This window comes from Pseudorasbora parva, chromosome 3 (assembly GCF_024679245.1).
Source record: "Pseudorasbora parva isolate DD20220531a chromosome 3, ASM2467924v1, whole genome shotgun sequence".
NCBI lineage: Eukaryota > Metazoa > Chordata > Actinopteri > Cypriniformes > Gobionidae > Pseudorasbora > Pseudorasbora parva.
The window spans coordinates 31068340-31092602 of record NC_090174.1 but is presented as its reverse complement, the minus strand read 5'-3'; the positions used below and the strand labels follow the sequence as shown (position 1 = coordinate 31092602).

General features: G+C 38.0%; 2 protein-coding genes across 2 annotated transcripts; both read right to left on the bottom strand.

Annotated features, from left to right (window-relative positions):
• Positions 1-376: 376 nt before the first annotated feature.
• snx18a (sorting nexin 18a) lies at positions 377-21093 on the bottom strand. Its single transcript, XM_067438407.1, has 2 exons — positions 19194-21093; positions 377-3832 (listed from the first exon to the last, which is right to left on the bottom strand). Exons 1-2 carry the CDS (start codon positions 20650-20652, stop codon positions 3579-3581), a joined length of 1713 nt encoding a protein of 570 aa, XP_067294508.1. The 5' UTR covers positions 20653-21093; the 3' UTR covers positions 377-3578.
• Positions 21094-22270: 1177 nt separating this feature from the next.
• hspb3 (heat shock protein, alpha-crystallin-related, b3) lies at positions 22271-23371 on the bottom strand. Its single transcript, XM_067440104.1, has one exon. The coding sequence runs from the start codon at positions 23307-23309 to the stop codon at positions 22857-22859; it is 453 nt and encodes a 150-aa protein (XP_067296205.1). The 5' UTR covers positions 23310-23371; the 3' UTR covers positions 22271-22856.
• Positions 23372-24263: the final 892 nt, after the last annotated feature.

Genomic DNA, 24263 nt, shown 5'->3' with positions numbered 1-24263 from the left:
AAAAACTCTTTTGTGCTGGTATCAATCAGACTGTTGAACATGCATTAACGTTTACCTATTCTTATGCGTATGGTGTGTATGAATAGTATGTATCATTTTGAATGTACCAGGTTCTGCCAAAATCCTGGCAATTGAGTCCATTACAAACTTCCCTTTTAGGGACAATAATGTATATTTCATTTAATCTCATTAGGCAATAAATAGGCTTATAGCCTGGATAATATAAGAATTTCATATTGTTCACATTGTTTTAACTAATTTTAAAAGCCACTCCTTGAAAGTCCATGAAATGTCTATAACCGATAGAGATTGTAAACAATGTAGATATGGTAAAAATCTCATTCCTTAGGACATAACAGATGTTTGTTGTGGTAAACAAGATTTAAAGTGTTTTATTGCTGATGCAAATTAACAATCACAAGTGTCTGTTATTATCATGTAATATGTGAAAGAAATAAGGTTGATATATTTCACAACAGTGTTGACAAATAAACATCTGCATCCATTTTCACATTTTTCATGCTTCAACACTTTAACAAGAACCTTAAAAGATCTCCTCTTCCCTTCAGCACAACACTGATAGTTGTACTGAAACTGTGTCAATATTGGTTATATATATACTGAACAAACCAGCGAAAGAAAAAACAACAAACATAAAGAATGAAAATTAACTAGCGCTGCACGATATTTCAAAATTATCGTCTCTTGGACAGTGTGTCATTTTTTTGCCGCTTATTGCACTTGTTTGCACCTGTCTGAGCGGGTATTTATGTCAGTCAGTTATGTAGTAAGATAAGGTAAAGAAAAAGGAAAGAAATCCGATGTGTGGCAATAGGATCTGTGCATTCGGTCTTAAAGTGACAGCAGCCTAAAACCATAAACCTGCAGCTGTCTGAAAAACAACAACGAAAAAGAGAAAAATCACTCACTGCTCTTGACTAAATACATTTTATAGCTTTAATAGCTATAGCTTTAATATGAATCAATGTATATTTGATTCATGTGAAGAATGCAGTGTTTAATTTTACATTTGATTATTTAGTTTCTTACTCAAATGTAGGTCTACCTTAAAAACTTAAAGATGTAATATGTCTCAGGAGACCCCCGGCTATGTCTGTGAAGTTTTAGATCAACATTTCTAACAAACCATTTAATATACCATTATGAAAATGGAAATTCTTTGGTTTGAGAAAAATTAGCTGTTTTGTGTGTCTCCTTTAAATGCAAATGAGCTGCTTCTCCCCACCCCAGAGGGCGGAGCCTTTACAGCTGATGAACACCAGTGAACATGCGAAATATAACTGAAATGTAATAAATTTGTTCGGCTATGATAATCTCTATCACGGACACGGTCACGTGACATTGCAGTTCTTCATCATCATGAAATATTATCAACTAAATGCGTTTTAAAGCCATATCACTCTCATCTGCTCTCAACTTGAGCACACACACTCGACGCATGCACACAGAGAGCTGGATGTCGGTGAGTCTGTGAGTATTAAACTAGATCAGTTCTCTTTCATGTGTTATTGTAATTAAACTCAAATGCAAAAAAGGTTATATCAGAAACAGTTGGTTATCTCGGTGCACTTATGCAGCAAGTACAGAAAACAGTGTGTATATTAGATCTGTGTACTAAAGTGAAAGCAGAAATATATACAGTATATATACACACAATACATACAGTAACGTTACCTACTGCTATAGCTGCTGTTAATATGAATCAAACAACAAACGATAAAGAGAAAATAATTCAATGCTTCTTGACTGAATAAACTGTAGTAGCTTTATACATATCTTCCTTGAAGGCTGCTGTTAAATGCTCTGGCGAGGTGATAAACAATGGCGGACTTTGTACAGCTCTCTGTGACGTCTCTTTACCAGGAATCTGCAAACAGCTTGTTCTGAGACACTGCTTATGATTTATAGAGATTTATGGAGACCCCTAGATTATTTGGGTGTTTTTTTAACCTGAATATTTAGGTTGATATAACGTCTCGGTTACAAATGTAACCCTTTTTGGGAACGAAGACGTTGCGTTGACGTCAATATGTTGGTGATGTCGACGTAATGTCGAACATGACAAACTGAAAGGGAACTATGTTTTACCAAGTTGTTACCAAGTAGTTTTATTTTTGTGTTGGTTTACATTTATGTTAAAATTTGTGACTACTTTACTTTTTATGTAATGCTAAAACACTGCTGGTCAGAAGTGATGCTTTCTTTTGACAGAAAGAATATGAAACATATATACTATCTACATAATTTACAGTTTTTAAATATATTTAAATATCATTTTACACACTTAAAGCAGTATTTTATCGCATAATTTAACAAGTTTCTTCAATATCGTGCAGCCCTTTTAAGAAAACTGTGTTATGTTTCTATTTCCATTTGTTCTCTTTTTCACTATGCCTGCACAGGATATGATCAGCAAACAGACATTTTGTTGCCATTGATTATTTATAACTACTTTCAGTAGATCAAAATATGCTGAATGTGGTGTTTGAATGTGCCTTCATCAAAACACATATGATACAAAAATATATTCAATGCAACAAGCAGTTAGGTGAACAATTTATTTGGAATCTTCTTTAACATTTTAGAACATCTAGATGTGGTTCATACGTAGAAATCTGTATTAGAAAATGAACTGAATTCTCTGAGGACTGTTAGTTTTGAAAAATGTCATTAGCCAAAAAAATGGCAGGCTGAATTGTCCAAAATGAACTCTTGTCATCCTGAGTGTGCTGTGTGTCCTGTTTACATTACATTTAAACATTTTTTAGGTGCCTGCTCATTTGTCTCCAAGTAACGACAGGTGATCTGATGGCAACTACGCTTTTCCCTCAAATTCACAATCTGTTCGGCATTGGACCCAAAATATCACGGGGAGGGAGGGGAATAAATCACATGGGATATCAAATTAGAGCATTGTGAGCAGCTATTCCCACGCTTTTCTCACAACATGAGCCAGCTACTCCTTCGTCCTGCCATTTTAAGCAGGGGTGACTTTTAAGATAACATAATAAAGATAATAAAATCAAACCTTGTAAAAACAAATTTTAGAATAAGAATAATATATAGTTATTTTTAAGAAATTGTAAAAATACCAACAAGACGAGATTGAAAGGCACAACAGTGATGACAGCGGCTCTGTAAGGTCTGTAAACATCTAAGAATGGCTAAGGGGGCTCGAGTGTTTAAACGGTGGCAGAGAGGAGCCAGACGAGCTCATAAAATCATTTCAATATTTCATTCATCCGTGTGAAGAACACTGTTTAAAATATGACATTAGTAGCAGGAATCAAGGACATTCCATGTTCCATGTCCTGCGTGTCTTTGTCCTCCTCGCGTAGGAAAACACAGTCCAACCTAGACATTTATTATCGCCATCTCACTATATACTTTTCCCAGACAATTTTCAGTTCCTTCTAATAGACATTTATTGTACAGGGCTATATTTAATATATTTTAGACTCTTGGTTTGTCGCATATTGCTAGGGGCTGGCTCACCCTCACCTGGCTCTCTGCCGGGAAAAGTAAAGCTCTGTCGGTCCAATTCAAACATGGTTCATTTAGGCATCATCATACTTCTGAAGCGCCTCCTCCAGCTTGCCTGTGATCTTCTGGAAGAAGATGATCTGCTGCTGGAGGTAATGCTGCATCTGGGACTTGAAGTCCCGCACTCGAGTCTGATGGAAGTGCTGGATCTCAGCCAGCGTGGCGAAAGAGATGATGTTGCAGCGTTCCCTGATGCCGTCTGCCTGTAGGCTTTCCATCTTCCCTTCCTCTACGTGCTTCTGGCTTTCCTTCACTTTCGTCAGAGCACCTGTGGAGAGAGCAGAGCCAGGATGAGACTAAATATTGACACAGATTCAGTCAAGAGAGAAGTTATGACAAATAGCTCAACAAGTTACACTCGTCTGTTCTTCTGCATTAATGTGGCTGTTTTGCAAAGAGCCGTTTGGCACCACCAGGACACGTCACTTTTATGATATATTTACCAGGTTAGTATTTTAATGTGTAAATCATTGGCGAACATATTTGCCAGGGATTTTAAAAGTTTGAGGAGGTGCACCTCAATGGAAGTGCGAAGTTGGGCTATATATATAGTGCACACACACACACACACACACACACACACACACACACACACACACACACACACACACGAGACATCAGTGAATAAAAAATGAAGAGCGTAATGGACTTTATTGAAGTTATTAAAAGCACAATAAACCATGCAAAGAAATTGAATCTGGTACACTGATGGCAGTGTGTGAGATCTGAATTTAGTTCTTGTGTGGATTATTGCATTTATAAGGTCAAATTAACATTTATGCACCAAAATGCCAGTGTCAGTATTTGTGCATACTGTCTTATTAAAGTAACAGCAGCATAGTGAATATAATTTTATATATTTGATGACTTTAAAACATTTTTGTTGTATTTTTTACTGGAACAGACCTACCTGAAAACTTAAAGCACTATTGATTTTTTGTCTTTGTTCTATTGTGTTTATTTGCTTTTAATTTACTTCTTATTTCATTATAAATTGTTGACCAGAAAACTTCTTCAAACCTGTCCTGGGATGTCTCTATCATCAGACACACCTACTTCAAGTCTTGCTGTCTGTACTAATGAGCAGATAAGGTGTGTGAATTAGGTGTGTTAGATGAGGGAGACATCAAAAAATGTACAGTGGTGGGGGCCCCCAGGACACGTTTGACAAGAGCTGCTTTAGATTGGTTCCCAGTATTTGTGACTCCCCACTCTGCACAGTTCGTATAGGTGTTTCCAATTCCAAACAGCATTTCTGCATCCTTGAAGGGCACTTCTGGAAGGGAAAGACATTTGTAGGGGTGTTTCAAACGAAAGTGAACAACTGAACTCCTTCATTAAGGGCCCTTTCAAAAGTCAAGGAAGAAATGTAATCGTTTATGGTCATGTGACCCAGGGTGACAAATCCACGTGATTCATTTAAAGCTAAATATGTTGGGAAGGTTGGAGTTAACGTATAAACATAAATATAAAAAGTTCTTTTATTTTGATGTGATATTCTATACACATTTTAGTCATGCATTTCGTATAACGTTAAAAATAAAATAAAAAAATAATCACAGGTAAAAAATGTGTTTAATGCTTCGTCTGCTATAAAGTTAAGAACATTAAGAAGATACACATAAAGCATATTTTACCTATTAAAATCTTCATTATAAATGTACATTTATTTGTATCATATTAACTCACTTTACACCTGCAAACAGCCGCATTTAAAAAAACATCCCCTTTTCGGACTGGAATCTCACTTAGGATGGCGAAATATACCCCTTTAAGCTCTCTTCACAGCACACATATGGTTGAATAAAACCCAGCCCTCAAGTAAGCATATAAGATAAAGGAAGGAGACATACAAAATGTGCAGAGCGGGGACTAGGGAGGCACAAAGACTGGAATTGGGAAAATACAAAATAAAATTGCCTTCACTAAAGCTGATGCTTCTGAATGTATTTCTGAATAAATGTTGGCTTAATATCTTTTGTTCAGGAGCTTTTGTCTACAAGAGGAAGGAAAGTGAATGAGTAATATGATATTTGGCAGCTGCATGCAACTCTGTCATTGTTGCAAAAGTCTTGCAATCTCATAGAACGTGGAAGTTAAAATGCAGTAAAATCACATGTTTTTCTCTGTAGAATGTGGTGGCTTGGTTGTGCCAGATTGATAAAAATGACAGAGAGGCGACAGACAGGGCTGTTTTTGTCTTAGTGGAAATGACAGGAAAAAAAAGGAATCATCAATAGCATATTTAATAAATGTAACGTCACAGTCAATCATTATCAAACCTAGTCAGGGTGATAAGGTCACACAGAAGGTGTTTATTTTCTATAATGATTGGGAAATAAAAAAATATGTTCATGAAATATTGATTTGACAATTTATTATTTTATGGAAAGAGAAATATGACGAGATGTAAAACTAGATCAGCTGTGCAGATTTTTTTACGCAAAAATATTTTGACTGCAGAATGCCATTTTATTGACCAACTGATTGTAAAAAAACGTTCAACAATGTCAGTGAATGTCAAAGACATGCTTCCCCCAGCAACCTGGTTCATATTACAATGACAGGAAATGACAATGAACTCCATTAAGTGTCACATCAAATGACTTGCCTTATCAGTCATAGTCATTACACGGGACCTTCCAACTTATGAGGAAAGAAAAGAACTTCCAACAGTAAGGAACATTTTACTGTATTTTTGTTCATATAAATGCAGCGTTTTTGCACGAGAGACTTCTTTCAAAACATTTTTTTTTTTAAATACATAAAATAATGAGAGACCCTAAACTTTTAAATGGTAGTGTGTGGTAAAGGTGACCCAAAAAATAACTAGAGGTGCAACTAACATAAAAAAGTGAGTTTAACAAAAAAAAAGAAAGAAAAAAAGAATAATCTAAACGTGCATTACAATACAAACTAACACTAAGAGTCAAACAAGGGTGACGTTTGGAAATCAGGAACTGCAGCTGAAACATAAAATGCTGAGACAGCAGTTCAAAATGTATTTCTAAATGCATCAGGAATTGTTGTGCATTTGAAAAAAAATAAACTTTGAACAAGAACTTTAGAGGTACACTGTAAAAAAAAAATCAGGTCTTCAATTGAAAATGTTTAAGTGACTGATAATATACATTTTTCAAGTGCATCAATTCACAGAATTTCAATTTGGCCAACTGAAAAATTTAGATGTGATCAGTCACTAGCACATTTTCAATTGGAGACAATTTTTTCTACAGTGTAATTATAAAGATGATGCAGTTTTGTGACATACTGTGGTGTGGTCAAAGGTACATATAACAATCTACGGGAAGAACACAAATGTTTCCAGTTCAAGCTAGTCTCAAATACAGCACAAATAAAGGTATACAAAGGTCTGTAACAAGATGCATTAATTCAGATTTCATGACATAGTTATCCTCTCTCTGAATGCCTTGTGTGTATCAGTGAAGTATTGAGCACAGATGGCTGACTTCCCTCTTCGTGAGGAGAAACATGCAAGACATTCCCAAACTTCCCATCCCCCCAAACTCCACACTATCTGCCTTCTGGCCAAAAAAGCCTTCACTTGAGAGTAACCCAGATCACTGAAATTCCTCAAACTCACACACTCCCATGAACTCCCAGACTCTCACAGAAAGTCAGTGCATTCAAGGAAGACAAGATGCAGGTCAATGATAAAAGACAGCAGGCAAGTGAGATAGCCCGTGTTGGGGAACGTTACTTTTAAAGGTGCACTATGTAGTATTTTTGCAGTAAAATATCCAAAAACCACTCGGCCAGTGTTATATATTTTGTTCAGTTGAGTATTTACAATATCCCAAATGTTTCCAACTATTTGTAAATTGTGAGAAAATTGCTATTTTATCTAATGAACCGGGACGTGTCAGCATAGCGTTTGAGGGAGTCGCCTGTCAATCGCGTCATATCTGCGTTACCCTAAACACACTTAAATGTATCTAATATGATAAACAGAAGTGCGGGTGCCCGGCAACTGTCCCTCGTCCCGTCATAATAAAAGTCCCGGTGCTTGTTCAGCACCACAACACTCGGCCCTGCTCTGCTTTACACTACAGTAAAGTTAATAAGCGCATTCATGAGTGTGATTTTTGCCCGATTCCTATTTTCAACCGGCTGTGAGGTGAAGACCACATGTCCCAAGAAGATACTGTGCTCAAACTTTGCGTCATCAAACTACGCCTTTGTTTTTAATAGGCGAACTCTAGTGGACAGAAAGTTGCAGAGTGCACCTTTAAATGCACTAAACTATTTATGTTAAAGTTACATTGTATGGAACATAACATACTCGTTATTTTTGCATCACATTTTTCTGTCATCAGCTGGCAGTCGCTCTCTCTTATCTAGAGTGAAAGCACTACACACACTTGCAGACATTATTTACATGGGACTGTGTTGTTTTTGCTATGGACAAAGTTTGTTCCTTTTGACATTTCCTGACATACAGGCTATACCACGGAAAGTGTTTTGAGTCCGTATTTACACAGCAATGTGTATTTACACAGAACAACAACTGTGAGAATTGGGTCACAACTAAACATTACATTTTTGACAGGTAACTCTGCTTAAAATTTTTAAAGGTCCCATTCTTCGCGTGTTTTCGAAGCTTTGATTATGTTTACAGTGTGCAATATAACATGAGTTCATGTTTCGTGTGTAAAAAAAAACACAGTATTTTTCACACAATTGACTTATCTGTACAGCGCTGTTTCCTCTGTCCTAAAAACGGCCTGATGATTTTCTTGTTCTATGAAGTCCCTCCTTCAGAAATACGTAACGAGTTCTGATTGGGCCAGTGCTTCCCCTGTTGTGATTGGACAGCAGCTTAGCACACTTTGCCCGGAAAGGTCTCGTCTCTTACCATAACGGGGAAATGCACGCTCAATTTGGGCTCTTCTCCAAGTGGGAGAGCAAAAAGACGCACGCCCCCCTTTTTGCATGTTCTTGTGGGCGGAGGGTTAGTCAACAAATGGTTCTAGCGATGTCTTTACATCCCTGCACTTCCTGCTGTAGTCCAAACCGGCCGTTCGTTGTAGGCTTCGAAAGGGAACTTCTGTTTAATAAAATATCTCGCTTGGCATTGAACTTTGAGCTTTATAATTTTACAGGTATTATTTATGCTCTAACAGCAACATTACACACTAACTAAAGTTTGAATCGCGAAGAACGGGACCATTAAAGGGGGGGTGAAATGCTGTTTCATGCATACTGAGCTTTTTACACTGTTAAAGACTTGGATTCCCATCCTAAACATGGACAAAGTTTCAAAAACTAATGTTGGACGTTTAATGGAGTATTTCTGTGTCAAAAATACTCCTTCTGGTTTCTCACAAGTTTCGGAGAGTTTTTTCCGAGTATGGGTCCGCTTGACGTCGACAGAGCGGAAGGTCCTTGTATGGACCGTACGGGCTCTTCTCCCGGAAAGGTGCGCGCGCGCGTGTGACTAGAGCAAGAGACCAAATGCACGCCCATAAACACTGCTCTCAGGTGCAGATCCATGGTCGTGCCGTGCTCCACTTTATTCCTATGGGTGACGTCAAGCGACTTCAACGCTTCAGCACAGCATTCCGGGAAGGCAGCGCTGCATTTGAACCGATTTGAACGCAGAAATAACGGGAAGCTTCATAACATCGCTTCAGTCATGTCGCAAAAGTGGATCTCCACGGTCACTGCTGTCACAGGACTTCACCAAATCAACAGTTACCAAAGAAGTGTGTTTTTGACGGAGCGGTCCTGCTTTGGAAACAGGCGGTGAGTAAAACTGATTCTGGATCATATATGTATTAGTTGAATCTGATTGAAAGCCATGGTTTATTTAGGGTAGCACTTTTCTTCTCCATGCTTGAGGACGTCACCGCTTTGTGTGCGCTCATCATTCTTTAGCTCCGCCCACACGATTCGCCTCCAGGTGTTTGGTTTTTTCGGAAAGACTCGGTACAGCCTATATTTCTTTTATAAATATAATAAAACTAAAGACTTTTTGGAGATATGAAGGATACAATACTACTCTGTAGGTACTCAAGGTTGACATGAGATTGACTGAAACTGAGTGTTTCACCCTCCCTTTAAAAGAGGTCTTTTCAGACGTCGTTAGCTGAAGTGGCAACCACTTTATCTGACATATTACAGAATGGACAAACTTCCGTTAATAATAGTACATAATAGTGTACATGCCTAAATAAAATACATTTGACATTTAAGCCACCAAATTATGCTCCATTCCCTCAATTAAAGACTCAGATAAGCTGCATTTATTGTTACTTTATTGTAAAAATAGCTTTTAATAGGTGGAACATCAAACAAAGAGAGTAGTAAAACAGTTGAAAATGAAAACGGTCTGAAAAAGGAGGAGACACACGTGGGAATCTGCGCTCGACTGAGCCACTATAAAGCTTGCTTCTGTAGAACCTCTTCAGGCATTACGTAATACGTGCTATTACACAACATGGTCCTGCCTGTGAACTGCAACCAGAGAACGAAAGTCCTCTACGCCTCCCTCGAACACAGATTTGGATCATGACTTTTTGCATGGGACTTTGCTCTGAAATTATTTGCTTTTTTAAACAAATGAGAAGGCAAATGCAGATCACTGGCACAACAAAGTGAGAGAGAGTCCAATTTGCTTTGGAACAGCACCATTAGATTCATGGGCGTTAAGGAAAATACAAAAGTAACCCGCTGTGAATTACAAGACATTTACTACTAGCACCTAAATAGAGACCAATGAATTTTAGCTTTCAGCCCATTTCAAAAGCTGCCATGTCGTCTATAGTGGCTGAATCTTATGACTCTATTAATCATCTTTCCTGAAAAACAGGAGTGACAGTGAAGACTTAAAGTAGCAATTAGGCACTTTTCAGTCATGACTGATGGATTAAAGGATCGTCCATTCAAACATTAATATTTTGTCATCACCTACTCAACCTCATGCAATTCCAAACCCTTTTCTTTTTCTTCCTTCAGTTCAGTGAAACACAAAAGATGATACCCTGATTTCAGCATAAATAATATGCAGCACAACTGTTCCACAATGACAATAGTATGAAATGATTCTTGAGCATCAAATCAGATCATATTAAAATGATAATGTGACACTGAAGACTGGAGTAATGATGCTTAAACTTCAGCACTTTCATCACAGGAATAAATTACATTTTAAAATATATTAAAATAGGAAACAGTTATTTTAAATTGTAATAATATTATTGTTTTACTAAGCTACTGATTAAATAAATGCAGCCTTCGTAAGCATAAGAGACTTCTTTGAAAAATGAAATACTTTTGAATGGTGCTCACCATGATTTCTTTAGTATGAAAAAGAGATCGACAATTACAAAATTTGTATCTTGCACAGACAAAAAGGTGGGTATAGATGGCAACATCATTTTTAGCTTTTAGAAAATAATCTGAGGAAAGTGGACTGGACTGCCCAAATTAAGAACGGGTCACAGTGTATCAGACACACATTTAAAGGGCTGGTTTCAAAGACAGGGCTTACATTAAGCCAGGATTAGGCCTTATTTTAATTAGTACAGTCAACTTATCTTAATGTGCCTTAGAAAAAAACAAAACATTACTGGTGTGAATCTTGAGATAAAACAGTGGCACTGACATATTTTAAGATATACCATTTTACCAACTGTTCTTGAGCTAATCTGAAGGCTAAATTTGGAGGTCTGTAGCCACTGATTCTGCTGAAAGTTGGCGACTTCTGCGCACTGTGTTCCTCAGCATGCGCTGACCCCGCTCTGTGGTTTTACATGGCCTAGTAGGCCTACCTTTTCGTGGCTCAGTTGCTGTTGTTCCCAATTACTTCCACTTTGTTATAATACCACTAACAGTTGACTGTGGAATATTTAATGAGGAAATTGCACAAATACTTATTGCACAGATGACAACCTATCCATGTGCAATGGATAGTTGCGTGGTTTTATTTGGGTCATCCAATTTAAGCATAAAAGATACAAAAACTGTTGGAAAATACTGTCAAAAGTAACTTGGGAAAATGTTTTGCAGATTGAATATGCACAGCCCTTCTCCAAACTATCTTTTGATTTCAGAAGACTTGGAACATGGCACATCTAAAATCTTTGTTTTATAGAAGAGAGAAAACAAGTTGAAATATCAGACTTCAACTCAAATGACTAGAGATAGGCTAACATTTGATATGTTGCTAACACAATAAATACTATCATCAGTTGAATTAACTTAAAAAAGTGAGGAAACCTGACCACACTCTCGCAGATGCAGAACAATTAATTATGTTGGTGTGAAATAAACAGTTATGGAAATGTAGAAATTAAAGCTAAAGCTCCAATCTGCTCCAAATATTCCCACAAAAGTCTGTTAGTGCCTCAGTGACAACTTCACTCAGAGAAGACATCGATCTCAGCTGTCAATCATGACGTCACACACCCGTTTTTATAGCATCAAATAACTAACTAAAACTAAAGTTATTTAAAAAACTAACACTTGAAATGAAATCATTGCGATGATAACTGCCTACAATGACATGAACTAACTTTGGAGAAAACACATTTGAAGTGTAATTTGATTGTTAGTTTGCCTCGCGTCCATTAGAAAACACGGAGGGTTATACTGGGACCGGCCACCTGGGGGCGATCAAGGGACGGAGGCTTCGGATTCTGAGAGGGGTGTTGCAGGCTTGTGTAGCACTGCAACCATAGACAGTAAAAGAAATGGACAGAGCTATCCCATCCCATTGACTTCTACGGCGTTAAGTGATGTCAGTATAGGAGCACTCACTTCCTGATGGCTGAGCGAACTGCGCAGGCTCAGACTGACGACGTAGATGTGACGTGAGCAACCTGTCGGACAGCTGTAGGTCTTCTAGTAGTTGTGGAAAGTGAAATCTGAATCCTGTTGTTTAAATATTTTCTCCCGTTGCTTTTGGCTCACTATGGGCTTCTCTCCATTCTTCTCCCTTGACTTTATCAGACTTTATGTCTCCACGTCCCCCCGACTGCCTCATAAACAGTAAAAGATTGCCTGCGAGCGTCTCCTCAGGTCTATACGGTAATTTCTCAACTGTGCGACAGAGTCGCGTTGGTTATGACGCAATAGTTAGCCTTTTTTACAAAAACAGCTTCTGCGGGGCGATAGTGTAAGATACAAGGTAACGGAGCCGTTTATGCATTGTCGTGTTTCTTAAGAAATAAACAATGGACAAATGGAGTCTTTAAACGCCTCTGATGTAAAGTTATTCACTGTCAAAGTGACTCAAAAATGAATGGGAGTCAATGGGATGCTAACAGCAGGTGATGGCTTGGTTAGCAATGGCCGTCCCTATGGGTGGAACGTTTTCCGAGTGCTAGATTACCCCCTTGACTGCAACATGTTGCTAAAACTATCTTTAGGATCTAACTATAATTATTCCCAGATCCAGGTTCCAGGTTATAATATGCAAAAGTCTAAACATTAATCTCTTAATTTTGCAGTAAGATTTACTTATCTACAACTTGAAAGATGGGCTTTAAGCTTTGTTTTAGATCATTGTGAATGAATGTGTAGATAAATAGCATAGGAACTCGACTTGCGTGAAGAAATTAATCATAAATGTGCATTAAAACAGTTTTTTAAAAGAAATTGTGAGTAAAATGACTTCCGTTGTGAAAAACGCTCTGATCGGAAGTGACGCAACGGCCGGTAAACATCGTCTCTTTGTAATGGAGTCAGACAGCGAAGAGGTTGCAGTTGGGATAAATGTCAACTCTTACGATGGGCTATTGTCGTATAATTACGAGCCGCCTAGGCGAAAGGGGGGTCAGGGAAAGTTAAGGGGAAGGGTAAATGGACAGAGGAGAGAGATAGAGTTGTGGGATAACTACGTACACGTTGCGGCATTAGTTTTGGCTTTTGTTCACACAGCGCTCATCCCGGGTCGAACCCCGCAATGTTACTAGGTCTCCGACCCGGGTTCAATTCGGTAATTAATTCCACGACGTGGTTGCTTTCACACAGAAGGCGACCCGGCAATGTTCCGGGAATATTGCGGGTCCGACGTGCAGTGTGAAAGGGGCTTTGGTGAGTGACCACAGCTAATTGTGGCTAACGTTGTCTCCATGTTTATCACATTGCAGTATCTTTAATAAATCATATTTAGCAATATTGTTGTCGACTTTCTTGTTTTTCAAGCATCCATATAGATTGTCACCATCTATGCCAGCAATACCTTTTCAAAAAATAATTAATTTAGATCCCAGATTTTAAATGAATGTTGTAGGATGTAGGCTATAGCTTACATCTGTGACGGTCAGATAGGGATAACGTTAGACATTCTGTGCATTTCTACACAACATAGTTTATCGTGAAATTTTGTAGAAATTGCTAGCTGATGTTTAATCATTAACTGCTTTTAGACCTAGGTGTCCGCTCCGCATGTTCTGCTTCTGCAGATGTCAAGCGTTTGGGCCGTATATCTGAACAACATAACCGGACTGCTGGAATTCCGACCTTAGTCGGCTGTTATACTACTCACCTCTTAGTATTTCTGACGGACATAATGTAAATGAGCTCACATGTACTGTGGAGTAACTTACGTGTATGAAAGCAGTTAGTCTTTCGGCTAGGACGGGAATATGCTGTTCATGTAAATACAGTCATTGTAACAACGATCTTTTATTGATTCACCATTGTGATGACTCAAACCTACTATAACTATAATTACGATAACGACAATCTCTATTTTCTGTTTCCACCTCTCAGACTACGTAAACCCACAATGAGAGCCAGGGCTGCAGCGCCTGTTTGCTTGTCGTTGCGTCATATGACGCGTTCTCTGGGAAAAGGCGGGTTTTTGGAGCGTAGCTTAGAACAGGCACTTTTTTTCTTAATTTCGACGCGTGGGTGTTGTAAAACATATAAATTCTTATGTATGTCTTTTTAAATTGACATTTTCATACAATATTCTGTATAAAATAAGTTATAAAATTAAATTGAAAGATGGCCTTTAAACGTCTAAAAACAACTGCACATTTAAGGGGATACTCTTTTGGTGAAAGTTTTCATACATGTCAGACATGTGTTCACACTGTCTGATGGCCATTTTGAAAGCTGCAGCTTCCAAAATGGCCATCAGACAGTGTGAACACATTGATACCCTTATCTCAGAGTGCAATGTTCTGATTAGCTTGAAATTACAGTAGGTATATAGTAACAAACACATCATTTGGTTAAGACAACAAGTCTTTTTTTGCTTTTTAAAATCTGAGCTCAAAGATAGTAGTGTGCTTAATGGGTACTTCAGCTTAATATATTTACCCTAAATAAACCACGCATAATTGAAAAAAAAAGATATGTGAACTTGGCAATTTCACATAACTTTGTCAATTATGCATTAATTCTATTTACTTTAAAGTTAACTAACATAAAGTTAATTTTATGGCAACAGGTTTTATAACTTTTTGGTGAGTTTAGTAAACTGACCACTTTTTAGTGGCTCAGTTAATGCACAGTGCTAACTTCCCCAGCTAACCACATCACATTTGAGTCATAATTTCCTCTCAGTGTCATAAAAACCACATATACTTCAACATATTTCACTGCATGTCATAGAAATGCGATGGAAAAAAGGGTCCCATTTATACCAATGTCAGTATGTTCATTAATGGCTCTTCACTTCCATCACTAATGGGGGCTCTATAGTGACACAAATCAATACATGCTGTGCTCATGTGTATTTTCTTAAAATACAGCAAACCTTTCATAGATCCCTGTGGACATTATGATGATTATGTCTTGAAATGTGATAATCTTAAAAAAACAAATAGCAAACACATTATGTTGATGAGTTACACAGGTGAATGCTGCTAATCAGTGTTCATCAGTTGCTTAATGAGGTTTCTTATGGTTTAGTTGGTTGTAGAGTATTTTAGGCATTCTTTCTGAGGTGCAGTTGTTTTTATGGTATTGATTTTCATATCACCATGAAATATATTAAAAGGGTGACAAAATCTGAATGTGTAAACAGATAATGACTAAACTATAATGTAATGACTAAACTGTCACAATGCAACTATGACCAGAATTCAAAGCCAAAATTATTGCTTATGAAAGATAGATGTCTAAATGTCTTTGAGGAGATGAGACAGGAAGTGGTTATAATATGTCCCCTACTCTTCAGGGGGGTTTGAATGTCTCATTTTGTTCATCATAATCGGAGCACAGATATGATGTTAGTATTTATTCCGTCACAGTGGTGATGGAAAGTGGACAGATTTGCTCATAGTTTTCAACTGCTCTTTCAAATTCTGGATGATTGTTTCCTCAGAAATCTTATGATAACCTCTCACAGTTGCTTAAGTTAAGTGTGACATTGGGGGTGAAACCACAGACACAATGCAAGAAAGATGACATTTCTCACTCATACACATCTAGGGCTGTTTTTTCCATGCTAAAATGATATGGTGCCAACGACAATCAGAATTTGCTTAAAAATAGGCTACATTACACCGCTTTGGCAAGTGCTCAGGTATGGCATATGGGCTTCAGTCAGACTGAGGCCTCTCTGCTGGAAGTACGACACAGCATTTCAGTTTTTCCAAAACACAATACAGTGACAGCGGTGTGTCTGCACTCTGCAGCACCAGTCTGTACATCATTAAACATCTGGTTTACACATTTAACAGTCATAAAAATAAATGTGTCTAAATTTAGGCCACTTTTTACATTTTGTTGTGAACAACAAGATCAAAACATTTGCTACATTCCCATGAGGAAATGGCAGGCATCTGAACGTACACTGCTACCCCACAGCTCATAGACAAAGTCACACCATTCGTTCATGCTGTGGTTATGAGACAACACATAAATGTCGACTGTTGCAACAGCTTTTAAAATTCAGTGTTGCCTATAAGTCTGGTCATTTTCTGAAACAAAACATACAAAACAAAGTGTATATAAATGCTCCAGTCATTACCCCAGTCTTCAGTGTCACATGATCCATCAGGAATAATGCTGATTTGTTGCTTAAGTAACATTTCTTAACAGAATTGAAAACAGCCTGCACGGTTAAATATTTTTGTGAAAACTGTGATAATTTTTTGAGGCTACTTTGATGAATAGAATGTAAAAAACAGCATTTATATAAAGAATTAAAAAAAAAATTCTTACACTTTTCATTAAATTATAAATGTCTTTACTATCACTTTTGATCAATTTAATACACACTTGCTGAATTAATGCATTAATGAATGTATTATTATTATTTTTTAAATCTTACTGGTCCTAAACTTGAACTGTTTTGTATAATGATAATTTTTAGCTCAAAAATTAATGATGTCTTGCCTCTGGGCTCTTAACCACTTCAGCTCTGCACCCCCTCTTGGACCCACCGATGGGTCCAAAATTGCATCATCATAATCTTTTAAAAAAATCTATAACTCGCGGACCACAAGACATATATGGTATCATTTGAAAGATTAGAACCTCAGCTTTCTTAATAACCCAATAACTTCTGCATTTATATGACATAGAAGAAAATAATACGGTCTGAATTCGACCCCCCCGCAACGACCACCCCTTGAGAAAATCATGCAAATAATATAAAAATTCATATTTTTATCACACAAACACACCTAAAATAGACAAGTCATATATCAAATGAAAGCTATCGGCCTCAGGAATATAATTTCACCGATCCAATAATTTACAGTAAATTTATTATCAAAAGAATCACAAAGATGGAAATGACTCCTTTGAACAAGCGAACACATGAGTCATATTCCTGTTCAGATCACAAACTCGTTGTAAAGCTACTAGCCTCAAACCCTATATCAGCTTGTTCCTTAGGTTGTTTGCTTCAAAATGAGACTATTTTTACATGTCTGTGAGCAAGTATGGCCAAATGACACTGTAAAATGTCACCGATGTCCAGATCAAAACATGTGATGCAGACAAATGCTCTTATTATTGCTAGTTTTGATTGTCGGTGTTAGCCACAATTTTTAATGATGTCATCACGTATTGCATCGTTCTACAGAAAAGCTGAGAATCTCAGCTCTTTATAGACATGTGGATCATGATTATAGACCAATCAGAGCCCGAGATCTCCCTTTACAAAATTGACGAGGCAGAGCCTTCTTTTCAATTTCCTAGTGGCCAGTTTATGTCAATGCAGATGAGTAGTTGTTAGACACTTTGGTCAGATAAATCTCAATAACTTTTATTTGCAAGGAGATATCAAGAAAATTATTTTTTCCCCTGTTTAGTGCCAATTTATAGAACCAACAGAAACTTCCCAAAAGCTTGGATCCCAAAATGATAAAAAAAAAATAGATTTTTAAATCAATTAATTAAAAATAAATCAAAATATTTATTTTTTATCTATGTTTATCATAAGATTGTGAATAGATACAATATAATATATGCAATATTCCACCGTGTTAAAATTTAGAGTTTTTTTCCGTAAAATGAGACCATTTTTATCAATTTACTCCAATGTATGTGGGTAGGGCGCTCTTTTAAATTCAGATATTCCTAATTCTCAAAAAAATGCAAAATGTGCTGCAGAGCTGAAGTGGTTAACATTTACATTTACATTTAATCATTTAGCAGACGCTTTTATCCAAAGCGACTTACAAAAAAGGGTAGAGCAATAGAAGCAACGAAACAAACAAGGCCAACAACCTGTAAGAGCTGTAAGAAATCTCAATAAATTAGCACAGTACACAACATTTTTTTTTTTTTTTATAGCCAGCTACAACAAATACTCACGTACGGAAAATGCCGAACACTGGATTTTGATAGCTATGGTTAAGGGTGTAACAATAAACATTTGATACAATTAATGTGGTTATGGGTTTGGCAGTTTCATTTAAATCATGAAGACTTTGCAAAAAAAGAGACATTACATTCAATCCAGTCATGATTGAAAAATGAATTAAGTGATCATTGCATGCTACATGAGACCTTTATTACACGCTAGTGGCTCCATTAAAAAAAAAAAGAAGGAAAAAAAGGGCGGAAGTCTATCTAAAAATAATACAATTCTCGATATCTAGATAGTATTATATCTGCAAATCAGCATCTTAAATATTCAAGCAGTTAATCAAAAAGCTGAAGGTGTGAGTGCTGCACTACCTACATCCTGTGAGGGCCTTATTTGCATTCTAGAGCCTCATGATGAAGTCTCATCATGATTTCAGATGAAAAATGTGCTTTTCATGTTAATACAATCAGGAAGTACATCATCAATTGTTAAGTGTCACAAATGCCACTGTAAAAATAAAATCCATGGTCAAATAAAGGAAAAACAATTGACTGAATGATTGCATGTGTGCTGTAACTCTCCTGCCACGAACAACAATACGGTATGTCAATAGTTTCAGTCTTTGTCATCGTATGTGGCTGATTTACAGACCACAGGAAAAACACACACACAGCAGGTCAGCAAGAGCTCACCCCATGTGACTCAGCAGTCAGACGAAACCAGCCCAGCCAGTGAACTCATCCGTGGCATTTCAATGCAAACAAATCAGTCAAGCAAGGTAACTTCTGAGAGCAAGTGACCCTGTTATCTTTCATGCCCACTGATCTTAGCTGAACAGTTACATACATATTTTGAAGATGATACAAATAAATGAGTAAATGATTACCTTTCTGAACATGGATGATATCAGGGTAGTTGGTGAGGTGTCCTTGGTACAAAGCTAACAAGTCCATCACAGGGTCCACGTCTTGTTTAGGCTGCTCCACAAAGTAGTCTCCGATAGCTTCATAGGCTTCTCCTGTGTACGCAATTGCTTGGTTCAAAGCAACTGAGTATGCCTGCTGGTCCATCTCAAATGCCTGACTTAAATACTTAAAAGACTGTCCCACTTTCTGATACTCTTTTTTGAACCCGGCTATTTGCTTCCTTGCAAACTCGTTGAGTGTGGCATTGACTTGAATCACGCTGTCATCCATTTTCTTGGAGAAGACCTTGAATCCATCAATCCTGCTTTCAACATCTTGCAGGTCAAGTGGGGCTGCTGGAGTGCTGATGGTGAGGAAGAAATTGGCACCGACCATCTCGTCCTTTTCTGCTTTCCTCTTCCCTTGCTTCCAAGACTTTTCATCCGTGCTGGAGCAGGTGAGGAAGTGCTGGAAAACATCACACCGGGCCAGTACAGGGTGGCTGGTCATATGATTCATCCACCATATCAGCCCTCTTCTCCTTTTAGAAATGAAGTCTTCTTCAAAACGACCGGTGGCTTGTTTTTCAGGGATATGTGGCACTGAAATGACAGGAAATTTCTCCACCAGCCGTGCGTAGAGCCAGTCAAAATGCTTATATCTTCTGTTGACCTGACTCTGCATGTGGCTCGGCGTCAGCTTGTAAGAAATGTAACTTTTCATGCCTTTGAATTTCGTCTGCTTGGTTGGATCATCAATAGTGCAAGTGAATGGGTAAGGGTTTTCCTGCCACTCTGGACCGTACTGACCCATCACCACACAGATTTTATCCCCATCCTTCACAAAGCCGGATGCTTCCCCCAGGATGAATGCCTCACCGCCTGACTTCACAAAAGTGGAGAACCTGTTCAGATTTCTGCTGACCGTGGCTGAACTTTTGGCTTGCTGTGCACCTCTAGGCATGGAGGATGTGGATATGCTGTAGCTAGAGGGTCCGTTTCCTTCATAATTCCTGTATCCTCCACCAACAATCCCTGGTTCATCAGCTACAGACGAGTGATCGTCCCAGTCATCATCCCAATCATCATCACTGGCTGGGGTCCCTGGATGTTGTTGTTGTTGAGGTAGAGCAGGGTAGGCTGTGAAGCTGGATGCTGGTGCACTGCTGTAGCTCTCATGAGTTAGTTTTTTTAAGTCAAAACCACCAGTAGGAATGTTGGCATATCGAGAGTTGTTGTTAAAAGACGAGACGGTGTCATTATTCAATATCTCGACGTAGGACGCAGGGAGAAGCCCCCTCTCCCCTCTGCTGTTTGTCCCCTCTAGCCAGCCCTCAATGTCCTGCTCGCTGTACAGCGTTACAATCTCCTGCTCCTTCACTGATATCTCCCCTGGGTTTTCTGAATTGAAGTCATACAGAGCTCTCGCTCGCAGAGCCATGACACAAAATATCTTCAAGCTGCGATGAATTTAAAACCGTTTGAGGCTAGTTTCAGCTAGCAAACTCTAACCCGAACTCACTCACTCACTGACCTGCGATACTGACAACTTGCGCGTCAGCTGCGGCAGCCACAATCCCTCTATCTCCAGGGTCCTCCTCACAACGGTCATATGATAACGTGACACTTAATCAGCTGTCGTGTTAAAAATTCCCAGAGCTGTAGTTAGAATCATTTCTTCATCCGTTGAGTTTAATTTCCACAGCCCAGTCACTGTATGTATCTGTGCGCCCGTCCCAAACCGACCGCAGTGTACATTCACTCACCCTGTACAGCGCCGAGGCGAGCACAACCAGTCCGGATAGTCGAGGGCGGAGCTAAGCACCAGGCAGCACGAATCAAATCCAACATAGTGAGGACTTCTGATTTCCGCGAGTCGGCTCTTTTGAACACTTACAACGAACCCTTTTAGTGATTATTTTATGCCAACACGCAATTACGTCATCACGTGGGATATTACATTCGCTAAATGAAATGCTAAGAAAAGTATTTTCTTTATGTGTCACAAGTTTAATGCAGCTATAATTCCACTCTAAAAACAAAGTCATACAGCCATATGTGATTGATTTGCATTAAATAAAACCATAAACTTCACACTGATGATAAAGTTTTACAAGCTTTAATAAAATCATACTAAAACGGCCTTTAAACAAGTTTCTAGTTTATATTGTAACATGTATTGGGACATTATCGATACCTTACTGCATCAGTCAAATCCTTCATTCCGTCAAATCCTCGGTGTTGTGAATGTAATTTAAAATAAATTCAGTTAATAAATTAATTTAAATGTATGCCGCCTTCACGTATCGTAAATTTGATAATTGCCACTTCTGAAGTCGTGATTATGCTCATCCCATTCAAATTGTGAAATGGGAGGGCGATCATGTGCAATTTTTACCTAGTTAACTCATATTTACGATAGCACGTGATTCCGAGAGCACGTGAATGCAGCATACGACAAAGCGTTTTAATGCTGCCTAGTGCTATCGGAATTAAATACTACTTTCCTAGATACAAATTTGCACATGAAATATATGTGCTCAGTCAATTTGAATGCAATGTGCCCGTAATCACACTTCAGAAGTAGAAAGTAGGATATATATATATATATATATATATATATATATATATATATATATATATATATATATATATATATATATATATATATATATATATATACACCGGTATATCATTTTTTTTCTGAACCCCTGCTGTGTTTTTTGTATTATGATGAATTACGCCACTTCCTGTTCAATTTCCCGCGTCGTTCGGACTTGGAGGACGGCGACCGTTGCAGTCTTCAAGAAGTCGATGTTGAGGTAAACATTTTTATTGATCAAATATTACTAAACCTTCCCTAAATAAGAAAGAATCTGTTTATGATAAATTCAGTTGCCACTCGTTTCATGTTATTCGTTATTGTTATCTCAGCGCAATCTTTTAAAGTAACATGTTTGTATTTCGTTCTAACCGGTTACCGTTAAAAAAAGGCCGGGAAACGCTGGAGACATAACGTCAAATACTATTTATGCTTAGAACGAACCGAAATTCCTGTTATGGGTTGTTGGGTTTTTACAAACAGGTCTTTGGATTTAGTCAGAGCCCTTTGTCCGTGAACAAATCCGTGAACGGGTTTAACCGATTCATTTAAAAAGATCCGATTCAAAACAAAGATTTGTTCACGGACATTGCTATGTAGATATACAACCTCTTTTAAGCAACATTTCAGAAGCTTTCTCCATCTAAATTCTTTTATACATGTGTCATGATTAAAATTCAATATGACTCAGACAAGACGCATTCAACATATTTTAATTAAAGGGTTAATTTTACAGTATAATGGTGTGATGCCTATAGATGAATTATGCATGTGCTTAACGTTACAGGTTTTGTCCAAATATTTTCAAGACAGTTAAACCGCGTTATGATAGTGGCATGCTGACAGTCGTGTTTGCAGTATGACATAGTGCGATGTCATTGTGATAAAGCTTATTTACATTACTGCTAGGGGAATTTATTGTACTTGATGATACTGTACTTGTATACTCTATGTAACTGATAGAAATCAAAGAAAAACGTTCCACTAACACAGCCCAAGTTTGATCATGTCCTGATAAATTAGGTTAAGTCATTGCATTTTGTCTAATCACACGCTGGCCACCATCGGTCCTTGGTCTCCACCACTAGTATCCCATCATGACACAGCATGGCTTTGAGGTCCCCTGCCTGGAGCTGACGGTCAGGCAGCTGATATTGTCTAGTGAAACTCCTCGACACAAACCCATGCTCGTCCATCCTCACCCCATGCTGACCTCTGATTAGCAGCCAGCCTTCAAAGACCTGTATGAGGATGTCGTCTGGTTTAAACTGAGTCACGTCCAGCAGGATTTGAAACACTGGCTCTCCTGAATCCTCGTCCTCACTGTCTGTTTGACTCCCCTCAGTGTCCATTTTAACCGGCAGACATTCAGGTCCCGGCAGGGCAAATAGGCGATGATCTTCAGTGCATTCATTGAGGTTCTTCGTTTTGAAGTGCTCCTGGTAGCGCACAGGGCTTGATATCCAGTGGGAAATAGTGATCCCCTCTCCTGCCATGACTCGGGTGCAGAGTTTCCCCAGGCTTTTTGTGTAGTAAATGTGAAGAAGAGCGACGCTGTTAGAACCAACCAAAGCTATAAAAAGACATTCCTATGCTTAGGTTTCTGGGCAAGGGACGGGGCAGACCATTTTTAGAATAGGCAAAGAGATGATGTGAGAACTGATATGTTGTTCACATTAGGAAGCTTGTACTCAACAAGCAAAAGCAAAAAGCATCCCATACATTTTGGTGACAGTAAAGACTTACAGTGTTATAAAAGTTTTGTTTTATACTGTAAGCTGTTTTGAAAAAAATAAGCAGCACAAATGTTTTAAAATGTTATAATAATAAATGTTTCTTGATAATTAGATCATATTAGTATGATTTCTGAAGGATTATGTGACACTGAATGATGGAGTAAAGATGCTGGAATTTCCAATATTAACCAACTGCCATTATACATTTTGAAATATATTCAAAAGGATACATAAAATGCGACAGTAATTAAGAGCAAACACAAAACTCCTTTTAAATAAATACATTCTGAACTAATTTGCACATACAAATATGGTGGCTTTATGTATTACATTAATTTTGGGTGCATTTTTCTTCTGTGAAGGATGGCAGATGAATGTTTGCAGACAGATGTGAATGATAAATCAATACTGCCACCTTGTGGATATTTATTAGGAGTACATATAGATAATAATACAAATATTGCTATAACTTAAAGGGATAGTTCACCCAAAAATTAAATTGATGTCATTAATGACTCACCCTATTGTTGTTCCACTCCAAATGTTGTTTGGAAGTCTTATGGGAATGGGACCTCTGTTCATCTTCATAAGACCTCCGTTCATCTTCAGACACAGTTGAAGATAGTTTATATTTAGTCTGAGGGCGTATCCAAGTGTAAGCACACTTTACTGTCCATGTCCAGAAAGGGAATAAAAACATCATCATAGTAGTCC